The 26,116-nt window shown below is 43.1% G+C and overlaps 1 protein-coding gene across 2 annotated transcripts in view; it reads right to left on the reverse strand.

Annotated features, from left to right (window-relative positions):
• FAF1 (Fas associated factor 1) overlaps positions 1-26,116 on the reverse strand; it is a 1,861,897-nt gene that overhangs the window by 1,754,859 nt on the left and 80,922 nt on the right. For both annotated transcript variants that reach the window (XM_086952414.1, XM_086952412.1), the window contains exon 2: positions 12,028-12,096. In XM_086952414.1, coding sequence (XP_086808540.1) covers positions 12,028-12,096 — 69 coding nt within the window. The remainder of the gene's footprint in view (positions 1-12,027; positions 12,097-26,116) is intronic.

Here is a 26,116-nt window from a genome sequence, read left to right on the forward strand (position 1 = left end):
AAATAGGGATAATATTAAAAAACTTTACAGGTATCACAATACTGATACATGTTCCTTTCAGGGTTTACCAAGAAACTATGAGAGAGAAGGACGGTCAGAACACAGACAAGAAGAGCGTGCAAAGTCCAGAGACATGCCACCCGGTTCAAACTATCCTTCCAAAAAGGAAGAAAAGCCAAAATCAATTATTCAATTTAAAAAGAAGAAAGTAGAAGCTCTCAAAGTTCGACATGCCCAGAATTCGGAGAACTCTCCTACTGAAAGGGGAATGGGCTCTGACGATGCTAGACAGCACAGCAGAAGTAACAATAGCTTGCCAGAACCTGATGGAATTTCTGGTAACAGCGGAGTTGAATGAGCACATCACGGTGGAAACACCTGAAACGAGGTTAAGTGTCCCACATAGGTTACATGAGATAACACTCCAAATGGAGAGGGACAAACCCAGAAAAATGAAAGGTCTCTTTTGGGAGAACCTGACGTACGGTTATGACATCCTTTCAGCTGAAAAAGATTGGCCGCCTCAAATTGTTATCGGTGGCCCAAAGGGAGAAACAGTAATTTTACCAGCTTTTTTCCAGTATACTTAAAACACATATATGCGCGTGAGTTGGCGGTAGTCCTTGCTCCAGCACTTTATCGCAACCATGTTGGATGTGATGCGAAGTCACCACACCCTGTAATCACAGTAAAAACTACTCCAACTCCACAGACAGTACCCAATAAAACAAGAAGCAAAAAAATAGGTCAGGGAGATCTTAGATCAACTTGAATACCACAGTGTAATAGAAACTTGCACCTCCCCAATGAATAATCCTTTGTTTGCCGTAATGGAACCCGACAATTAATAAAGTCTAGTTTTAGACTACTGACATTTGAGCACATGCACTAAAACATTTGCAGTACAAAATGCACACAGTGGCGCATTAATGAATAACATTGTGCGGAAAAAATACAAAACAACACTAGATATCTCAAATGGATTCTTCTGCCAAAATATAGTGCATGAAAGCAGGTATTTAACAGAATTTTCCACGCTAGGTTCACAGGGTCAATTTTGTCGACTCTCCCAAGGGTATAGGAATAGCCCAGGGTTGTTCAGCGTTAGGGTAACAGAATTACTTCAGAACTTGGATGAAGAGGCATTGTCCTATGTAGATGATATTTATCGGATGGATGATGATTTACAGGATCACTTGACCAGAGCGAGTACCATCATTTCGGGATTTGCCTATGAGGGCTACAAATCCAACTAATAGCCCACCTCAATGTCCTATTTTTGGGATAAGAGCTAGCAAGTGAAGGAAAAAGCTTGGCAACCACCTTTTTAGAAAAGTGTGCACCGCTCCAACCTCCCAAATCTTTAAAAAAATTACAATCCATATTAGGATTTTCAAATGTTGGCAGAACATACATTTTTGGATTACAGCGAAAGAGTAAAACCTTTCCAAGACATGATTTTTCAGTTAGGCATTGGACACAGGAAAACACAGATATCCTTTGTTCCCTACAAGCTGACATGAAAGCTTAAAAACACTTGCAGACACATGTAAACATAATCTGGAGATCAGAGTCATAGCGGGTCAATCTGGGTACACTTACTTAACCTTCAATGAAGGCGAAACAGTACCCAAAACATACAAATCACAATTGTACACAAACGCTGAAATGCGTTTTGCTTCTACAGAGAAAATACTGACAGCAGTACAGACTGCGGCAATAAAAGAAAGAGCACTGGCTCAGGGGAAATGAATATTTGTCATAACTCTTGTACCAGCCTTAGAGGCTGCTACAAATGCAAGTGTTCCTAATGCTAAAGCCTTACATCCAAGATGGATACAATGGGCTAATTCTCTCACTGGATTGGATGTAGAATACAGATATGACCCACGACCAAAGACTAAAGCATATCGCCCAAATGAAATAATGCCTCTAGATCAGTATGAATACATTATTTACACTGATGGACATGCTCAGCCGGCAATAGGAAGTAAACAGTAATTCAGAGCAGCTCGTGAGATTGTAAAAGGTAGTTTGTGGGACGGTAAGTTCCATCCCAGCGATACAAAGACACAGTCTCTACAAGACTACACGGTTCAGCTGGCAGAATTAAAATCCCTATTACTGGCACTGATAAATACAGATCGAGAATTCCCCACACTGATTGTGTGCGATTCCTTTTACTGTGTCCAGTCATACAATAGATATCTTCACTACTGGGGTCAGAATGGGTTTAAAAAGAGTCAAAATGTGGCACAATAAAGCATAAAATGCTACGGGAAAAGGCAGCTGAAATGAAAAACGAACTACCAAGAGCTCAGGTGATACACACGCTGAGTCATCAACGTGATGGCGTTCACGTTGAAGGGACTTCATTGGCTGATAAAGCTGAAAAGGGGGCAGTACGAACTGCTGCCGTAGCTGCAATCACTCGTTCAAGAACGAGAATAGAAGGACAGATAATGGTAGCTGTCATTGCTTCACTCAAAAACATCCCGGCCTTACTGAAAGGTTTCCACTCAACTACTCCTACAAGTTAGATGCAAACAACATTCCGTATGCTCAGAATCCTGGAGTGGCGGATACAGTAATACCTAACAAGGATTGCAGATTAGGTTTAATACTAGCTGCACACGAGGGTCTAGGTTCTGCACACACAGGGATTACCGCAACGGTTTCTTTACTGAAACACCGCTATCGGTGGCCAGGTTTAACAAAACAGACGAATAATTTTGTCTTGCATTGCGACATCTGCCAGCAGATGAAGGGTTCCACCATAGCGCTTCCAGCACAGACACCTTCACTGATTTCAGACAGACCACCCACGTGCGTCTATCTGGACCACTGCGGCACTCTACATTCGGATGGGGCTTACAAGTGCATCTTGGTGGCAGTGGATTCATACTCGAGATTCTTAAGGGTATGACTTTAGCGCTCGGCTGACGTGCAAACAGATATAAAAGATTTGCGAGTCTTCATAGAGACATACGCGGTTGGCACATTACATTCTGACCGTGGCCCCTGGTTTAGCTCGAGGGCTTACAAGGAAGCCATGGAAGGTTTGGGTGTAGCATTGCGGTACTCCTCTCTGTACCATCCCGATGGGAATTCGGTAGTTGAGAGGAAAAATCGGTACTTAAAGCAATCTTTAACAGGGAGAGTATTAGGTTCAGGGGGTATTTGGGTCAATCACCTTATGGGGTACAGCCTGCCCTCAACAACATGCCAAGAAGTTCTTGAGGGGTGTCACTGGAGAAGTGTGGCTCAATGATTAGAGCGGCAGTCCATGATGCAGAGGGCTAGCCTGGGACCAGGGTTCAATTCCCCGCCTCGGCGGTTCTTGGGCTAAAAATTCCACGGACCTGATAATTCTCGCCTCGGTACCTATTCCAATCATGGAGTCCCACTCTGCAACTCTGGGCAATAGCTTGCTTAATCTCCACAACGGGTCCCACAACGCTAAGGATGCCTGGCCTCCACTTTGGGGGTGCCCAGGAGTGGACGCCTCACAGGGAAAGACAGGATGGGTTCCACAGCGGTATTCGTACAAGCGCCTTGAGACCCTTGCGGGTGAGTAGTGCGCTATACAAGTATCAATTTACATTTACATTTACTCCTTATGAGGTCCTATATGGGACAAGAATGTGGGTACCGAATCTCGATTGCGAAGGCACGGTGGCAGATGAAAAACATTTGACATTAATAAACGTTTTGCTGTATTAAAGGATCTGAATGAATCAAAAGCACCACTAAGCAACGTGCAAGTTAAATGGATGGCTACTGGGGAAGTCAAATCAGTCACAGCAAGACCTGTCTTTGTCACAAAAGTCGGGGATCTGGTCAGAGAATAGATAAAGGACAAGAAAGAATTTGGGCCATCCTACAGAAAGCCTGTACCTGTCTAGGCTGTCAAAGGAACAAGAACAGTACTTCTTCCACCTCTTGCCGGCAAAAAAGAAAAGAGATTTGTCTCCATTGATCTGATCAAACCACACTATGTGGCAGATACTGAATAGTAGGCCCCGTGGGCTCCTGTGAAGCCAACGCTCTCCTTTTGCTACCATACAGGAAGTTCAGACAGAAAGACTCATAACGTTCGAAGAGTCACCAATTCGAAGTGATGGAATTTCCAATAATGAAATGGAACTTGTTCCTCAGGAAACAAAACTTCAAACTTCAAATGAAAGACACATATCAATTCGACCTAACGCTGATGTCTACATCAATATGCCTTGACAAGAGACACCTGCCAGTTCAACACAACCTGAAGAGTTACCGAAGATAAATCAAACTGAATGTTAATGTTAATGAAATTTGTACAGCGCACGAATACCCTCAGGTGTCTTGGCGCTAAGGGACAAAAAGTGCTGTGTTCCCCTGTACTTACTACTGAAATAGCCAGGTCTTAAGCAGTTTCCTAAATTCTAGATGATGGGTAATTTTTCTGAGATATAACGGGAGAGAGTTCCATTCTTTTATGGTATTAAAGAATAAACTCCTCCCACCCCAGTTCATCTTATATATCCTGGCTGGGTGCATAAGGTAAGCATTTGCTGACCGCAGCACTCTGTTTGCGGAATACCATCTAAACAGATTTTCTAGGAACTTTGGTCCTTCTCTATGTAGTGCCTTATGAGCAATGCAGAGAATTTTACATTTTATCCGCTGGAAAACTGGCAGCCAGTGGAGTTCTCAATTCAGCTCTAACCCATTGAAATTTTGAAATATCCAAAATCAATCTTGCAGCCGCATTCTGTACTGCCTGTAACTTCTTAATGAGGGCAGACTGAACCTTAATGTACAAACTGTTACGGTAGTGGAGCTTGGACAGGACTAAGGCAGTTACTAATGATTTTCTGCAGGTTTTTTGGAATGAACGACAGGACTTTCCTAATGGTCTTAATCATAAAAAATGAGGACAACACTACTTTAGAGACTTGAGTCTTAAAATTCAACTTTCCATCTATAAAAACCCCAAGATTTTTTGCTTAGTCTACAGGTGTGGGGGGAGGTCCCAGACTATCCTACCACCAAGCAGGGGACCAGGATGGGGAGAGATTTCAAAACATTATCACCTCGGTCTTAGTCGAATTCAACTTCAAGCAGTGAGTACTCAACCAGTGGCTAAGAGACAATATGCAATTGTGAAGGTTCAGCAAATGATTAGTGTCCTTATCCACTGTGGAAATCACCAGCTGAGTATCATCAGCGTATGATGTAGGAATAAGATTGAAGCTTCTATTCAGGGCGCTAGCTCTGCTACATAAATATTAAAAAGCGTAGGGCTCAATGAAGAGCCCTGTGGGACCCCGCATGGGAGAGAAAAAGGTGCCGACTTAAAATTCCCCAAGTGCACTGATTGAGTTCTCTCAAATAAGAAAGATGTCAGCAGGGCAAGAGCTTTACCGCCAATTCCAATCTCTTTTAGACGCTGGACCAAGAGAGTGATCCACCGTGTCAAATGCAGCGGATAGGTCCAGCAGCAACAAGGCTGCTGAACCCCCGCAGTCCGATGACATGCGTATTTCCTCAGTGGTCTTAATAAGACCAGACTCAGTACTATGGTTTGCTCTAAAACCAAACTGGCTATGATCTAAAACTTGATTAGCCGCAATAAAAGTTAAAAGTTCGGCATTCATGATCTTTTCCATTATCTTAGCTGGAAGGGGAATTCTTGAAATCTGCCGGTAGTTGGCAGTATCCATTGCGTCCAAGTTGCTTTTTTTTTTTTTTTAAGGAGAGGCAGGATACAGCCCTCTTCCATATAGTAGGAAAAGATCCCTGATCTATCATCTGATTAAATATTTCGGAGAGATGGGAACCAACAAGATGATTGATAGATTGTAAAATTTTGGGAGGGCAAGGATCTTCAGGGGAACCAGACTTAATCATAGTTATTAGTTCGGAGACTTGCGTGGATGAAGTCAGCAAAAAACGGAACCCCAAAGTGTGCTCAATAGCAGTGTTATCCTTTAGAATTAGTTTATCCACTGGCTACTTTATCGATTTTGATACCTTCTCTCTTGATCCTAAGGAACCTGAGACAATGCCAGCTCCAGTTTCCTATAAGCAACAAATTTGTGATTTCTACAATATCCTGAAAAAGACTTACTTAGCATCAACTTGGCTCCAGCTCTGTGTATCTGGAATATTGTTTTGTCTGTTCTGGATAGGCCTAGTGACTGTCTTTTGCTTACTATTGATTTGAAAATATCTCCCAGAACGCTCTGCAGTATCCAATGTGAACTTGGTCTTGAAACCTCATACATAATCTCATTGTGAACAATGAGACTTGTTTTCTGTGAACATTACAGCTGTTCTACTTCCTGATGGTACAGTTTGGGACAAGGTTGGTTATGATGTATTTGGCCCTACTGAACTTTTGAAAATACCTCATTTATTCAAAATATCTCCAAATGCTAATCATTACCTCCAGTACATTTTCTGATGATTGGAATTTTGAAACTGAAAATAGGTTGTCCAATTTGGAAAAATCGGCTGCATTTTCAAACAATGAAATGCTAGAGGACACATCTGACTTTGATAGTATATACTGTTATCATCATTATGGTCATCACTTTTTACACAAATCTGGTATCCCACGTAATGTTTTCACATATCACCAATGGAGAACCATTACCCGACACCACCAAAAGGTAGTTTGAAAACATTTGCACAGAAATTCTCATATTTTTCAGGGTTTAACACTTCTGACCTGACCTCATTTTACTATAAGGTTGTACCTACACCTGCACAGAAAAATATACTGACTAACACAAAACAGATATATTCTGCGTCCTGTATTTCCCAACTGTCTGAACAGGGTTTCAACTAATGGAAAGACACTATAGAAACAAAATCAGTCTGGGGTTCTACAGAATGGCAAGCTTAGGGAACAGAAGCACTTTTTAGAGCGTACCTTATTACACAACAGATAATATTTCAGAAGGAAACTTTGCAACAGACTTCCTGTCTTGGACCAACCAAGAACAAGGATTTGAACACACCATGGTTTCCCACACCTTCACACATCAATTTTACATAACATAGAGGGGATACAATATATCACATTAAGCAGTACAATGCTTCAAACCCCAATTGGAAGGGATGGTTAGTTTGGCCCACAGACACAAACAGATGTCAATCAAGATTCAGAGGTACAACCGAAGGGTTTAGTATCCATAGGCCAGACACACGATATGTACAGAGAGAACATCCGGGGGTGGTGACATCATACAGTGTTGGGAAGTTGTGCCTCGATTGGCTAAAAACCGCAACACTGTCCTAGGTGAATCAGCACTTATCCTTACTCACAGATGAGGTGGATCTAAGGGATTTTTTACTAGGCCCCCGAGAGCCACATCAGAAAGGTTTCTATTACACTGTCTATAATTAAATCTGGAAAATCTCTCAACTAGAAGCTGCGGAGAGACTTCGTAAAATAGATAGAATTAACCTAGAAAATGCGTTAGCTGTAGTTGACAGTGGTATGACTACATTGACATCCAGGATTTACTAGGCAACATCGAGTCTTCTGCTATTGATATACTAGAACAGGACTTGTCCATTCTACAACACAGACAATCTCACCTACGTTCTATGAGGTTATTGCCTGGACGGTGCTATCATTGCGCGCTAGTTATGTGCCGTGGCGATTTATCAACAGTACGTCTCTATTTTCAGCATACAATCTAACGGAAAAACAGATTACAAAGGCACAAAGAGGAGCAAAATATACAATGCTGCGCATTGAAAAATTGGACAAGTTACCTTTTACTGTCACAGAGTCACCATTCACAGAATGGTTAAATTCATGGCCATATAAAACTACTGGCCACTACTTTCCAGTTTCAGTATTGCCTAGATCAAAAACAGGTGAACAGATATGAAGCGACGGGTAGTGAGTTTATCAAGGAATATTGGAAATTGCCGCACAGATTTCGATGCAGGAATGGGGACACAGAAGTGTTTCTTAGCGGTACCAACTGGTACAATTCCTTAAGTGGATCTCTCATATGCCAGGATATCATGCTTCATGGGGCCTGTAATGGTTCAGTTGCTAACTTATCCTGCTGCTTGAAAGGTTCCCCAGCTGCCGTGATTAATCCGGTATTCGAGATACACACGCACACAGAGCCACACACGCGCACAGAGCCACACACGCGCACAGAGCCACACACGCGCACAGAGCCACACACGCGCACAGAGCCACACACGCACACAGAGCCACACACGCACACAGAGCCACACACACACAGAGACACACAGAGCCACACCACATACACGCAGAGCCACACACAGCCACACACACACAGAGCCACACACACACACAGAGCCACACACACACACACAGAGCCACACACACACACACAGAGCCACACACACACACACACAGAGCCACACACACACACACAGAGCCACACACACACACACAGAGCCACACACACACACAGAGCCACACACACACACAGAGCCACACAGAGCCACACACACAGAGCCACACACACACACACACAGAGCCACACACACACACACACACAGCCACACACACACACACACAGAGCCACACACGCACACAGAGCCACACACGCGCACAGAGCCACACACGCGCACAGAGCCACACACGCGCACAGAGCCACACACGCGCACAGAGCCACACACGCGCACAGAGCCACACACGCGCACAGAGCCACACACGCGCACAGAGCCACACACACACACAGAGAGCCACACACACAGAGAGCCACACCACATACACGCAGAGCCACACAGCCACACACAGACACACACAGCCACACACAGCCACACACACACACAGCCACACACACACAGAGCCACACACACACAGAGCCACACACACACACACAGCCACACACAGAGCCACACACAGAGCCACACACACACAGACACAGAGCCACACACACACACACAGAGCCACACACACACAGAGCCACACACACACACACACAGAGCCACACACACACAGAGCCACACACATACAGAGCCACACACATACAGAGCCACACACATACAGAGCCACACACATACAGAGCCACACACATACAGAGCCACACACATACAGAGCCACACACATACAGAGCCACACAACATACACAGAGCCACACAACATACACAGAGCCACACCACATACACGCAGAGCCACACCACATACACGCAGAGCCATACACACAGAGCCACACACACACACACACACACACACACACAGAGCCACACACACACACACAGAGCCTTACCACATACACGCAGAGCCATACACACAGAGCCACACACACACACACACACACACACAGAGCCACACACACAGAGCCTCACACACACACACACAGAGCCTCACACACACACACACAGAGCCTCACACACACACACACAGAGCCTCACACACACACACACAGAGCCTCACACACACACACACAGAGCCTCACACACACACACACAGAGCCTCACACACACACACACAGAGCCTCACACACACACACAGAGCCACACACACACACACACACACACACACACAGAGCCACACACACACAGAGCCACACACACACAGAGCCACACACACACAGAGCCACACACACACAGAGCCACACACACACACAGAGCTACACACACACACAGAGCCACACACACACACAGAGCCACACACACACACAGAGCCACACACACACACAGAGCCACACACAGAGCCACATACACACACACACAGAGCCACACACACACACACAGAGCCACACACACACACACAGAGCCACACACACACACAGAGCCACACGCACAGAGCCACACACACACGCACAGAGCCACACACACACGCACAGAGCCACACCCACACACACAGAGCCACACCCACACACACACACACAGAGCCACACACACACACACACACAGAGCCACACACACACACACACAGAGCCACACACACAAACAGAGCCACACACACAAACAGAGCCACACACACAAACAGAGCCACACACACAAACAGAGCCACACACACAAACAGAGCCACACACACAAACAGAGCCACACACACACACAGAGCCACACACGGGGAACCAAGGCCACAAAAAATGCTCACAACGAGGGAAGAGGGGGCAGGAGAGCAAGCACAGCCAGGGGGCAGGAGAGCAAGCACAGCCAGGCGGCAGGAGAGCAAGCACAGCCAGGGGGCAGGAGAGCAAGCACAGCCAGGGGGCAGGAGAGCAAGCACAGCAAGAAGCCTGTAACCCTTTTTTTTATAGCAGTGTACAAAGCGTCCACGAGCCAGAGCCCTGCGAGAGTTGTAGAGTTTGGATGAACTGAGATCCCCACCACCGGTCAGCAGCAGACCCCGCATCACACGTGGCAGCATTGGTGGGGGTGGCGTTCTTGCAGAGCTCGGATCCGGGGGCCAGCACTCCTCGGGGTGAGCAGAGCTCGGGTGGAGGCTCGGGTGGCAGGTGACAGCAGAGCTTGAACCGGGGGCTCGAAAGAGGGAATGGCAGTTGGTGGATGTGCAGGGCAGAAATCGAAGATCAGGGCGAAAGGTGGCAGAGGAGTGGGCAGATCACGGGCAGGGGGTGCACACGGGTGGAGGGGGCGCCAGTGCTCTGACCCGGACGTTGGGAAGGAGGGGGAACTCGGCCGGCTCGGGAAGGGAAGTGCCCGGGCAGGGGGGAGGAGTTCAGGGGCACTTGGGCCGGAAAGCAAGTACAACAAAGGGGCAGACGCACAACGAGGGGGCCGGACAGCAAACACAACGAGGGGGCAGACGCACAATGATGGGGCGGGAAAGCAAACACAACGAGGGGACAGACGCACAACGAGGGGACCGGAAAGCAAACACAATCAAGGGGCAGATGCACAACGATGGGGCCGGAAAGCAAACACAAAGAGGGGGCAGACGCACAAGCCAGAAAAGCAATCACAACGAGGCAAGAAAAGCGAGCACTCACCGGAGGACTCGGCAGCTTCTCTACTTCTTCCGCCTGCGGTCCAGCAGAAATGGCTACCGAAAAGCCCCGTCATTTTCGGATTCAGGGGCGTGGTTTTCGTTCTCTCCTCTTCCCATTGGCGGGAATGTAAAATTTCAGCCAATGGGACGAGGAGAGAAAGAAAACAGAAAGAATCGAAAAAACACGGCCCCAAATCCGGTCTTCAACGGAGTGACGCCCCTCTCCTCCAATGGCTGGCAGCATTTACGAAGCCAGCTAATGGAGAAGAGGGGCGGGTTCAAGCCCCCATACTGTAGACAAAGTTTCGGAATGAGACTGCGCAAGCGCAGCCTTCGGGTCCGAGACCTAAAAACTGAATTATAAAGCCTCACATTAACCAGAACACTAGGTCTGTACATCTTCCAAATACTCAGGGTTAGTGCAAAACGGCACACAGCAGAACACTATGAAACTCATACCATCCCCCTTACACTTTGCCTTTTGGGTAAAAGTCTGGAAACCCTGCAAGTCATAGGTATATGCATGCAGCAACTGTCAAAAATTAGGATCACGCTCACAGTAGTAACGTTCTTCAGAGAATTTGTTTTTAATAGATGGTTTTAATTATCCTTTACTTAAAATCAAAGCATGATAAATGCACAAAAGATGGTAAATTGGAGGGAAGCAGCTAATCCTATCCATTGCTGTGTCTTTATCTTGCGCTGGTAAGTCACAGACAGGATAACTAAATGTGGAGAGAGGATGTAGCCTTACGGCTAGAGCGGTCGACATCGAAGTTGAGGAACCGGGTTCTAGTCTCTGCAATGCCGCTCAACATCCTGTGATTCTGGGCAAATCACTTAATCTCCTCGTGCCTAACAAAAATGAATGTGTCCTCATGTAACAAAACTGGTGCTCATGTAAAGCGCTCTGATACCCGAGGTCTTGGGTCTAGTTCGACCTGTATAAAAACTCTATATAAAAATAAAATTAAAAAAAGAACAAGAAATAATGTCACAGTATACCCTATGGAGAATAAAATCTTCCAGAAAAATAACACATTAAGCACCCACCAAAGCTACATAGCATATTGAAGACTTACCACTAAGTCCCAATTGTTTTGTTCAAGTAAAGTTATCGCTTCATCAATATTTTCAATACCAGTACATGCCTAAAAAAAAAGAAAGATGCACAACACATTAGGTGCAGCTAGCCATTATCTAGATGTTGAAAAACTTACTTGTGAAAAGCTCTTTTCATTCAACATTTCTTACTCTAGAAACTAGTCTTTATTTATGTAAACTATGGAATTTCATGGTCAAACATAATGACTCTTGGAGCTGTTAAACAACTATCAGTCCTTATCCAATTTCCTGAAAATGTCTATTTGTGACACGATGTAATCATGTTACTTGGTTAGGTACAGGCCATTATGCAACCATCAGAACTATTTTAAACTTGGGTTGATATATGATTAACAAAAATTTTTTCAACACTTATAGATTTAAAGCACTGTGGAAATAACAAAAAGCTATACCACTTTCTCAATTATAAGTACTACTAGATTCTTCATTCAATATGAATACAATGCCATCAATAACAAGCATTACCAATATCAATAGTCTGGATTTGAAAGAATATTGAACGGTAATGTGAAGCATTACAAGTAGATCGAGTGGGAATGGATATGTATTTGTGTAGAAGCAAAGAACTATAGAACAATATTGGTGTGGGTTGAAAGGTAAGGTGACAGTTGCACAGTCAAGCGAGACCTAAAAATCCATGTAAGTTAATGACTGCCATCTGTGCTGCTGCCAGGGAAACACACCATAACTTATCTAGCGGTCTAAGACAATAGCATGCGTGAGCCCTTTGTAAGTTCAACTTCAGGGAGCTGGTTAAATAAACAAAATGATTAAAGCTGTGAGAGCAAGCATTTTTGGAAGCACACAACTTCTGTTCAATCAAAAAAATATTATTCTGGCTCCCAACATGTGGGCAGAGCCTAAGTCCCTCTCCTGGTGTTTTCACATAATTGTCTAGTGTCAGCTGAGCTGTCAAGCCACCCCACAACAAGCGTTTGCAATACATCGGTCTCGCCTTTGGGACCTAATATGTATTTAGCAATGCAGCATCTTAGCCTGGGGGGTGTTAAAACATCTTCTGTTCTTTAATATGGAGGGAAAGTGAGCACCAAACTGCGTGACACTCCAGGTATGGGAAAACATGGAGAGAAATATTGCCTTTTAGCTGGAAATGGTATAGTCCAAAGCTGTGTTTTTAATATAGAATCAGAGCCTTCGGTGGTCATATCACTGAAAATACAAGATTTTATAAAAATATTATCTAGGGGTGCTCATGGGAGACAATTTCTACGGACCAATCTGTGTGGGCAGAAGGGCATGGTGGAGGTAGGTAGTATGGGTGAGAGGCAGTCAATTAATGTGGGCTAGCTGTGGATTATGTGAAATTAAATGCTTTGTCTCAGCTGTGTACTGGAACCTAATGATCCACCAGAATTAAAACCTGTCGAAAACCAGCAAGGGACAAACCAAGCACAGGGGTAATGTGCTTTTAAATATAAAGTACACATTTTAAATAAAAATTATTTTAGAAGATCGGTACTGCAATGTTAAATTGCGAGAAGTTAGCTATTAAACCTCTGACAACTAGCATGCATTAGAACTACAGAGCGGAAGTCTCAGACGAGGTGAAGCCGGGCTCTAGGTTATGGTGTCAGCCCTCGTAGAGGCCCTCACGTGGCATGCTCCACGCCACCTACCTGTTATAATGTGCAGTTGCATGAACCCGCGAGTAACAAAAGATAGGTGGTGCTGTTTGCATATTCAGCCAGTTCATAGGTTCAGGGAAGTGGGGCTAGGGTTCTGCCTTTGCTTTGACACTCTCCCGGAGACTTTTGTGGTCTAAACATATATCTTTTCAGCACAGTCTTACCAAACAGGTACAATCTCTTAAGCCAATATTCAATAAAGTTGAGGTATTTCACGATCTTTTGAGAAAAATGAATTTAAGGATGCTTTTAGACCTGTGGATTACCTGAATACCAAACCTACTCGAGTAAGAGTGTAAAATGTCAACAGAGCTTTGTTCAGCCATTTTAATAAGCATCTTCCTTGATTAGTAAAATCAGTTCCGGAGGACATTTGAGGTAGATCCGTTGCTTCTAGCACACGTTTTAGGTCAATCACCGAGAACGAAGAACAGAAGGCAAAAAGTAGAAGAATGATAGGGACATTCACCTTGAAGCTTCATCTCTGTTCCAACTTTACCTTTTGTAGCATTAACCAACCTCTGTTGGAAAGGCCCCAGATGCAGTAGAGATTTCAAGGGGAGGGGATGTGGCCTAACGGCTAGAGCGGTTGACCTTGACTCTAGGGAATCAAGTTCGAGTCTCGCCAGGGACGATCAACAACCTGTGATTCTGGGCAAATCACTTATCTCCCTGTGCTTAACAAAACGGGTCCGCCTGGATCGCCGGTGCTCATGTAAAGCACTCTGATACCTAGGAGTCGAGTTTGCGCTGCATAAACCCCTCCACCCTCCAAAAAAGGCAATACAGGATTCGAAAATAGAGTCTAAGGTTGCCCCAAATGGTGATGGCTTTTGGTGTGGAATAGCAAATCTAGACAGCTCCACGCCGGGGCTGGCAAAATGATAGCAGTCACACCATTTATTTGGTTATAAAGTCCACGCAAAATCACGTGGCTTTCCGTCACCAAGTACATAACGAGATCTCAGTCAAGAAGAGTAAAGTCTATCTTTGGCACTGCTTTTATAATGAATGCCACTTTATCTCAATAAAAATGATTGGAAGCATTATCACACTTAATACGTACTTGGTGGAGATGCTTCAAAACTGTAAGATAACGTTGTTACCTACTGCCTTGTACCCTGTTCTCATTCATCCACTCAAGCTTCATCTTCCTGCAAGGCTTTGCCTACGTCCAGGCAGTCCACCTGACTTCCGACTCGGGTCGCGTCGGCGGCAGTATCTTACACAGGGTAGGCTCCCTCTTCCAGAGGCATCAATGAGGGGTGGGCTGGCATCCTGCCTTCTTGCGACGGTGTGCCCTAACTATAACCAGGTGCAGCCTCGCCTGGCTTCTGTTTGCTATCCTGTTATCTTATTTATCCCCGCCCACAACCAGGCAACTGCTGCTTGACTTTTGGCGTGCATGCGTACAATGCAAGTCATCACTGCGCACTACTTTAAAAACAAGCATTTGTAATGCAATAGAACTAGCATTTTAGCGAGTGGTATTGCATTTTAAAAGGGAGTACGGGCAGGCAAAAAGGCACAAACAGGAGTGCGGGGTGGTGGGGTCTCGAGAAGTCATGGACTGCGGGAGGGGACGAGGGAGGCAAAGGAGCAAAATAGTGTTTAAAAGAGGCCAATAGCCATGGAAGGACACAAATGACAACATGTCCGTCAGGAGGAGGGACTAACAAGCCTAAAACCAATTAGAAGGCTGTACTTAGGACCTAAGCCAATACAAAAGATGGGCGGAGAGTGGGCAGAGCTTAAACAAAGCTTCCAGGCTATAGTATATACTGCAAGTCTCAACGAGACCTAAAAATGAATGAACAGTTGATAAGTATGTTAAATGGCCCGACCATTATGTCCATTAAGTATCAAGGCTGTCCAGTTGTTATTAAAGTGTTGTTTTGTATACAGACAGCTTTGCCATTGTTTTTTAACAGTTTTTAATATAAGTGTGATATTGGATATTGTTGTACCCTGGGCAACATGTAGAAACTGGTAGCCATGTTTAGTTCATAAGTGCCTTTATTCTGTAGCTGTTCCAAGCACATCCAGATAGGATATAGGTACATCATAGGGATAGTCCAGGTAAACAGGTGAAGTAGATGTAGGTTAGCGAGTAGTCAATCCTTTAGTTTCATGTATTAGAAAACCCCACCAGGAGCAGCCTTCCTGCCGCTCAGCCCATCTCTAACTGTCATCCTCACTCACACAGAGATCAAACATTCCGTGCATAACTAAATCCGCAACATTCTACAGTAAACATACACACTGGCTGAGCAGCAGGAAGACTGATGTAATACAAGATATAAGTAAACTATGCAGGGCATAACATATCCCCCTACTTTTAAAATGAAAAACGAAAGTTGCAAATACAGGTAAAACTTAAGAGAAAAACTATACAAAGGAAAAATGATAAATTCAATAAACAGTTCAAAACCCAAGGATGTGCAATTATGTAAACATCACGAGAAGGTTAGAGCCAAAATTACAAATGCAATAAACAGTTCAAAACCCAGGGATGTGCAATTATATAAACATCGCGAGAGGGTCAGAGTCATTAGAAACAGAAAGAATGGATAGCTTACAACCAAAAAATAGCATAAAACAACCCATCCTCTCCCAATAAATATAATGAGAAAACTACGTTGCGAAATACATACATACACATATATACACACATATATACATACACACACATATATATACATACATACACACATACACACATTACCTACTAGCGGTCGCCAGTAGGTAGTTATAGTTAGGACCTAGTTTCCATAGGAAATCCGCAACATTCTATTGGGAATAACTTTGGCGCCGGTTGATGAATCTCCGAGAATTTCTCAAAGAAGATGGCCCGCTCCTTCCCTGAAAGTCTCGGGAAGATTCGTCAAGCGGGGGACGAGAAAAAAGAGCGGTCCCAAAACGTGTTTTCCCCATGTTAATTTCCATAGGACGTTTAGACACGGCTACAGCCCGAACCGCTTAACGGAATTACACCAAATTTGGGAAAATGGTAGGGTCTGGTACGCAGATCAAGCTTTTGTTTAAATGGTGTAAATCCCTCCAGTAGTTGCTGAGAAAATTAAAGTTGAAATCAATTATATATCTATAAGCGCGCACCGTGCGCGCACCTTGCCTTGCACGAGCTTCATGCTGATTGGCTGCCACTGTCTGTCAACACTCTAAAACAGAAATTGTTGGCAGCCATCTTGTGCCTCAGTAGACTGAGGCACAGGAAAGCAGAAAAACAAATGTGTAGAACTCAAAAAGGGGGCAGGGTAGAAGCACCCTGACCCCCTAGGCCTGCTCAGGGGGTCCCACAGGGACCCCCAAGGCAAAAAAAAAATGTTGGGGGGGGAATCGCGGGGTGCGCGCACCCAGTGATTTTTCCCCCAAAAATTTTTAAAAAATTCTGGCCTTGGGGGTCACTTACCTCCCTTTTATCATCCTCCAATCCCCTTCCCTCACCATCTTTCAATTTATTTTACCTTCACTCCCCTTACCCTACTCTATGTATCTCTCTTTGTGCCTTACTATCCTTCCATATGTCCATCCTCACTCCCCTTCTATCACTCCTACTCCTTTACTTTCTTTTCCATACTGCTCTTCCCATAATTTTTAATTTCCCTTAACTCACTACCCTACCTTTAGACACCTTGGGGCAGATTTACAAGCCCCTTACACCTGTTTTGCGCTGCCGTTGCGTCACTTTTGTGACCAAGCGGAGGTGCAAAAGATGCGCCATGGTGCGGGGCTATTTACAACGTGACGCATCTGGTTTCATCATGGCCCTGCCCGTTCTTTAGAACGTCAGCGCAGGCACGAAATCAGCGCCGCGCAGGCGTGCCGGGCGGGTCATTACAGAACCGCTCCGTCACCAGCGCAGCCCACCCGAGGGCTATGACAGAGCGGTTCCATCATAAGCGTGGGAGGGGTTAAAGGATTGTTGTACATCAAACAGCCGACGTCCATCGTATATCAAGACAGATGAAACCATGCACACACTCGACCACAATTGTACAACACACGGTATAGTTAGGAATTAGCATTTAAAAAACCTTGCAAATTCACTTAAAAAAACGTAAGTTTTACACACGTTATAGTTAGGAAGTAGCATTTACAAAACCTTTGAAATTCACTGAAAAAAACGTAGGTTTCACACGTTATAGTTAGCTGGACATTTCACTCATATAAAACCATTGAAATTCCCCCGTTATAGTTAGTTCAGCTAACTAGGACTCGCGCGCCCGCAATGCACTGCTGATGACGTCACATATTACATCACTCATGACATGGTCAGTGACATCACTCATGACATCACGGATAACATCTCAAATGACATCACTTATGACATCATCCTTGTGGAAGAGTGGCAGACCTCTCACCCTAATATAACCTTTATTACACACATTCAAAAATAGAAAATAACATTTTCAATACAATAGACCTACTAATGCCACTTACAACACACCTATTTAGTAATTCCAAGATCTATACACACCTCCACTCATTCATCAACAGACATATACAGTCACTCATACATGTACTCACTCATCATATGTACTCATACACTGATACATCTTGATCATCCTGTTACACACCAACACTCATTCATAGAGTTATTCACACATAACTCATATGTACTAGTGTAAAACATATGTACTTACTCACAAATACATTATTAAGACAGTCATTCATTCACTAACACACCCATATATACACTCATCCACCCATACAGAAAAAAAAACAAATAATAACCTATATAGCTACTCACCACACACACTCATCCACCCATACAGTCCTGCACATATGCTGCCTTCAACAAATACAAGCAGAAAGTCACTCATTCATGCATCTATGCACTACGTAAGACCTCCCAACGAAGCATACAGACAAGACACTCAGACACTCCTACTGATAATCAAACAAACAATAACCTATATAGAAACTCATGCATCACTCATATAGCTACTCACCAACACATGCAGCCACTTATACAGAAAGTGAGAAACTGATACAGAAATGTATATATTCAAACATTACTCACTAACCCATGCATTCATTAAGATACACTTAATCAGTCAGTTATACAATCTATTTTTCACCAAAAAAGCAGCCATTTATACACGTATATACCCATTTCTTCTTCCATCAACCTTCAGATATACATATATAAAACATATTTAATTTTCAGAAAAACACCCATTCACTGGATGATTTAATCCGTGCTGTCATCAGTGATGTCATTTGAGATGTCATCAGTGATGTCACTGACCATGTCATGAGTGATGTAATATGTGACGTCATCAGCAGTGCATTGCGGGCGCGCGAGTTATAGTTAGCTGAACTACCTATAACGGGGGAATTTCAATGGTTTTGTATGAGTGAAATGTTCAGCTAACTATAACGTGTGAAACCTATGGTTTTTCCAGTGAATATGAATATATATATACACACACATATACACACATATATATATATATACACATATATATATATACACATATATATATACACATATATATATACACATATATATATATATATACACACATATATATATACACACATATATATATACACATATATATATACACACATATATATATACACACATATATATATGCACATATATATATATACACATATACATATACACATACACATATATATATACACATATACATATATACACATATATATATACACATACACATATATATATACACATATATATATACACACATATATATATACACACATATATATATACACACATATATATACACACATATATATACACACATACATATATATACACACATACATATATATATATATATATATATATATACATATATATATATATATACATATATATATATATACATATATATATATATATATATACACATATATATATATATATATATATACATATATATATATATATATACACACACACATATATATATATTTTTTTTTTTAACTAGTACAATGCTTTATAGGAAACGATTGTTCCTGGCAATTTTGCACCATATTGGTTATAAATCTATAAGAGACACCAAAAATAGAAACTTCATATGAATTCATAAAATAACAGAATTGTACGCATTTATGAAATTTACTGTGTTTAAGAACTGTTATATGAATGTTTTGCGTTACATGTTTTTAATTAGCACTATGCACTTTACTTTAAGTCACCATTGATAGCCACGTATATTATAATGCAATTTGCATGTTACAAGATGGCTCCCATCTTCTTGAATGTTAGTAGCTGTCTTCTATGTCCATGATTATGTTTGATTGGCTAATGGTTTAAAATGGAGACTTGTATGTGGCACAAACATAACACTGACGAAGCCTGCAAAGGCGAAACGCGTCTGTTTGGGGTGAGGGGGGTTTGGTGTAAATAAATCTTTGAACCGGATACCAGCATGCCAGCCGTTTTCTTTCCGAACCAACGGATGAGAGGAGGAGCGTGCAGTAGTATCGAGGCGTCTCACCAGCGCCGGCTTTTTGGCACCCGGAAAAAAGTGGAGCAACGGCGGTGAACAGAAACTGTGCTTGAAACTAATATGGCCGTATGCCCCGAGGCGGAATAAGCAACAGAACGCGGAAACACTTGAATAGTGTGTTGGAACGCAGATTTCAAACAACATACGAAGGCGCCACCAAGAGGGTCTGCCACACGGAGACTGGGAACGCGTCGGCGGCGGCTGACGAGAACCAAGAACCTGCGGCGAACCCGGTGAGTGAACGCCGAACTTTATCGCAAAAAGTTATATGCTTAGCCTCCTTTCCGAAGGTACCGAGAAAGTACACCAAACCCCAGCGAACCGCTGTGACTTTGTCACCACCCCCTTTTGAAACAAGTCTTTGAAGAAAAATAACACGTCTCTGACGTCTAAAATCAATAACAAACACAGTAACTGCAGCACAGTACAAACATGTCGAATCTGGATAGTATCTCTGGAGAAAGAGAGTCTGCTGCCAACTTCATGTTTAGAAGTTCAACGGAGAGACATGCGCAACCAAATAAACCCACAGCCCAAAACGCCCCCACCAGCACTTTAAAAACATTATTTTCCAAACTAGAAAAAGTGCAAGAACGGGAGATACGCAAATGGTGGGAGGCCACCTCACTAGAAAGATATATGGCAGAATACCGAGGGGACTACGCATAAACACTGTGCCCTCGTATGAAAATCCGGATCCTGCTTTATTAAAGGATTGGGCGGAGTACACAGCGGAATCGGCGAAGGGAATAGTGCGCATACTTATCAAGTATGCATGGAGTGACAGAGAAAAATGTCTAAAAGAAATAGCAGACATCGAGGAACAAATAAGTAAAGAGAAAGACTCCAAGGAGATTGAGGAACTAAGAGGTACTATGAATAAAAGAATTAAAGACTATGAATTAAGCATACGAAAGAGAAAACAATCAAAATTTCTCAGAGATGAGCAGGACTATCTTTCAGGAAGAATCCTGACGTTCGCAAGAAAATTTGATGCCACCAGAAAACGGTTGGCCTAGACCAATGCGACGCCAGCAAATGAAGACACTGAGGAGTCAGAAGTTTCGGAAGGGGAACAAACCGAAGGAATTAGAGAAAGAACACCGGCAACCGCGAGTCCTTTTTTCGACGAGTTCGAAGTAATCAAGGAAACTCGTCTCCGCCCCCAACAAAGAAGCCATCCACCGGCACCCCAACAAAATCAAAGAGGAGGACGCGGAGGGGCAAGAGGTGGTGCCCAACAAGCAACGGCATCCCCGAGGGTCACGAGGAGTGGACTAAACCGCAGGAGATAAAAGACAAAGAAGAGAACAATGTCATAAACCTTTCAAAGAGAAAATTGACGACTGATGAAATTAACATCCTCAAAAAAGGTTTAAGCTTCTGCCCAGCCTGCGATTTCGATCCAGTGAATGTACGGATTGATCTATTTAAGTACATCAGAAAACTTAAGTTCAAAAAGATCTTTTTACTGCACCCTCCAAAACCTGATATCATAGAACCTGGGACTTCGGTTTTGACCACAAATATAAATGATGTACCCACATGTGAGGAACTGGCGGACACACTCCTATGACCTACACAAGAACTACTGTTAACGACTACAAATGCCGAGATGGCGGAACAGACTATGACCGCACAAAAAAGAGATCCGAGCACAATGAAAAATAAATCAAAAAAGTTGCCGATAACTAACTATGATGCAATTGATTTATTTAATGAAGCGGTGCTGGAAGACCTGGAAAAAATCACAACTGAAACAAAAAGAAAAATGAATCGAGGAACTTCCAACATATCTAGGAAAGAATGGGAGGCTATTAGATCACTCAAAGAGGATAAAACAATCGAAATTAAACCTTCGGATAAAGGAGGAAACGTTGTCATTTTCAATCGGGATCATTATCTTTTGGAGGCACAAAGACAACTAAGTGATAAGGATTGTTACACTCCCATACAAAGAGCCGAATACAATAAGAGCATTATAAAATTTCACAGCATGCTAGAAGATTGGCAAAAAGAAGGAATGCTCAGTATGGACGAATATCTTTTTCTAAAATGCGAAGCACCTATCGTACCAACCTTTTATCACCTCCCGAAGGTACACAAACATGCTAAAAGACCTCCAGGACGCCCAATTGTGTCCTCAATTGGGAGCCTCTTAGAGAACACCTCCAGATTCATAGACTCTTATCTAGCACCCTTCGTTAAGGACCTCCCTTCCTATCTAAAGGACACTCAGGACTTCCTCAGTATCATGGACAATGTCACATGGGACTCTGAAATGTTATTAATAACATTGGATGTAGTGAACTTGTATACCTGCATTAACCATGAGGAGGGTCTTACTGCTATGAAGTGGTTTTTAGATCAAAAACCCGACCATTTTAACAGTCAAAGTGCCATGATTCTGTCCATGATAAGATTCTGCTTATACAATAACAACTTTTTGTTTGATGGGACAATGTACAATCAAAAGAGAGGTACTTCCATGGGCTCGTGCTTCTCCCCTAGCTACGCAAACTTGTTCGTCGGCTGGTGGGAGAAGCACGAGGCCTGGAAAGATACCAATAGTAAGTGGACCGAACGGATCCTAATGTGGACCAGATATATAGACGATCTGTTCATTATTTGGCATGGCGATCGTCTATCTGCGGAGAATTATATTGCTACCCTCAACACAAACAATCTCAACCTGAGATTCACTAGCACCATCAGTGCTAGTAGCATCAACTATTTAGATCTGGAAATATTTGTACATAATAACACCTTACAAACCCGCCTATATAGAAAACCCACGGCGGGCAATGCGATACTGCATGCTGGCTCTTATCACCCTAAGAGCCTGGTGAAGAATGTGCCTTACGGCGAATTTCTCCACCTAAAGAGGAATTGTTCCTTAGAACAAGATTACATGCAGGCTAGCAATGATGCTAAAGAGAGGTTTGAGAGAAGAGGGTACAATAAAAACATCCTACAACAGGCCAGTGTGAAAGCTTCAGGCTTCAACAGGAGGGATCTCCTGACACCAAAATTAAAAGTAGAGGTGCCTGATGAGGTGAGAATGATCACAGAATTTAACACCAAATCAGGAGAAATTGTAAACATCTTCAAAAAGCACTGGCATATACTCACCGCTGACAAAACACTGAAAAAACACCTGCCACAGAGACCATTGATCACATAAAAGATGTCCATCTTTGGCAGACCATCTGGTCCGCAGTCACTTTAGAACAACGGTCCAACCCATCAAACTATCCAAATCAACAGGCTTTTTTCCATGTCTAAAGTGCAAGGCATGTAGATTTAGTAGTAAAGTGTCAGAGTATCCCAATCGTACTGGTGAAAAGAAACCCAACATAAAAATCAAACAGTTACTTAATTGTAACTCAGAATATACCATCTACTGTTTAACCTGCCCCTGCAAGCTGCGATATATTGGCAGCACCATAAAACCTGCCAAACTAAGAATCCTGGAGCACATGCAGGCAATTACTAATAGGGACAAGACATATCCTGTTGCCCGCCATTTTGCCGAACACCACCAAAGTGACTGGGAGAAACTTAGTTTCTATTGCATTGATCAGGCTCCTAAATTGGAGCGGGGAGGAGACAGAGACAAGTCCCTACGCATCCTCGAGTCAAAGTATATCATCAGTCTTAAAACCATGACTCCGTGGGGACTTAATAATAATGAAGAACTATGGGTTCACCTCTGAGATACATATAGAATCTGACACATATGATACAAGGGCTAGAATCATCTAATACCCCCTTTAACCCTTTCGATGCTGATGACGAGCTCAGCTCGTCATCACCCACGGGTGTCGTGTGCTGATGACGAGCTGAGCTCGTCATGACAACAGCAAAATGGTAATTTGCAGCACAGCGCAAAAATCACCGCAGCAGCGATGCGGTTAAACAATAACACCATTCATCTACTAAACTCAATGTCCTTGCTTGGTTACCTGTGCTGCTAACACAATTGCCCATCCAGGGCCAAATAACTAGTACAATGCTTTATAGGAAACGATTGTTCCTAGGAATTTTGCACTTTATTGGTTATAAATCTATAAGAGACACCAAAAATAGAAACTTCATATGAATTCATAAAATAACAGAATTGTACGCATTTATGAAATTTACTGTGTTTAAGAACTGTTATATGAATGTTTTGCGTTACATGTTTTTAATTAGCACTATGCACTTTACTTTAAGTCACCATTGATAGCCACGTATATTATAATGCAATTTGCATGTTACAAGATGGCTCCCATCTTCTTGAATGTTAGTAGCCGTCTTCTATGTCCATGATTATGTTTGATTGGCTAATGGTTTAAAATGGCGACTTGTATGTGGCACAAACTTAACACTGACGAAGCCTGCAAAGGCGAAACGCGTCTGTTTGGGGTGAGGGGGGTTTGGTGTAAATAAATATTTGAACCGGATACCAGCGTGCCAGCCGTTTTCTTTCCGAACCAACGGATGAGAGGAGGAGCGTGCAGTAACATATATATATATATATATATATATATATATATATATACATACACATACACACACACACACATATATATACACACGCATATATATATACACATATATATATATATAAACACATATATATATATATATAAACACATATATATATATATACACATACACATATATACACACATACACATATATACACATATATATATATATACACACACACACACATACACATATATATACATATACACACACATATGCATACATTACCTACTGGCGGTCGCCAGTAGGTAGTTTTAGTTAGGACCTTGTTTCTATTCAAAAAGCATTTTTTCTTTTCCCAATAACTTTGGCGCCGGTTGCTGAATTTTCATAACATTTTCAAAACTTATTGGTTCGCTCCGGTCAGCTCCTTTCTTGAAAGTTTTGGGGTGATTCAGCAATCGGGGCAGAGAAAAAAGGGGGCTCCGAAAACGTGTTTTCTTTATGTTAATTCCCATAGGAAACTTTAGACACGGCTACAGCCCGAACTGCTGAATGGAATTACACCAAATTTTGCAAAAAGGTAGCCTTTGGTTCAAAAAGAGACCTTTGTTTTTAATGGTTTAAATCAGTTCAGTAGTTCCTGAGAAATTCAAAAACAAGAGGTCGAAAAATGCACTTCCCATAGGAAACTTTAGACACGGCTACAGCTGGAACTGCTGAACGGAATTACACAAAATTTGGCACAAAAGTAGCCCTTGGTTCAGAAAGACCTTTTATTTTTTTAATGGTGTAAATCCGTTCAGTAGTTGCTGAGAAAATCAAAAAATAAAAGTTTCGATATTTAGAGGCACAGAGGATCCGATCCGTGTACCGTCCTGACCACGAGCTTTATACTAATTGGAAGTGCTGGCAGCATCTTGTGCCTCAGTAACCGAGGCACAAGAAAAGCGAAACACAAACATGAAAAACAAGAAAAGGGGGCACGGTAGAAAAACCCTGACCCCCTTGGTCTTCTCAGGGGGTCCCACAAGGACGCAAAAGGCCCAAAAAAGCATGTTTTTTTCAATTTGGCCAAATTTGCGCTGGGTGCACGAATCCGGCCAAATGTTATTTTTTTTTTAAAGCGGAATCACGCACTCCGTTGGATTGAAGCCCCCGGGTGGGCCAGGTCCCGGGGGCAGTGAAAAAAAAGTGTGGGGGGCCCCAATCCCCCCACACTGCCCCGGGGACCGCCACCTCCGCGGGGCTTGGTTAAATAGTTGCCGGGGGCACGCAGCCCCCCGCAGCCGCGGGGACCACCACCTCCCGAGGCTAATTGTAAATGCTTTAAAAAAAATAAGTAAACCTGTGTGAGTGACTCAAGTCCCCCCACACGCCCCGGGGACCGCCACCTTCATGGGGCACTAATA

Source organism: Lissotriton vulgaris, chromosome 1_1, assembly GCF_964263255.1.
Source record: "Lissotriton vulgaris chromosome 1_1, aLisVul1.2, whole genome shotgun sequence".
Lineage (NCBI taxonomy): Eukaryota > Metazoa > Chordata > Amphibia > Caudata > Salamandridae > Lissotriton > Lissotriton vulgaris.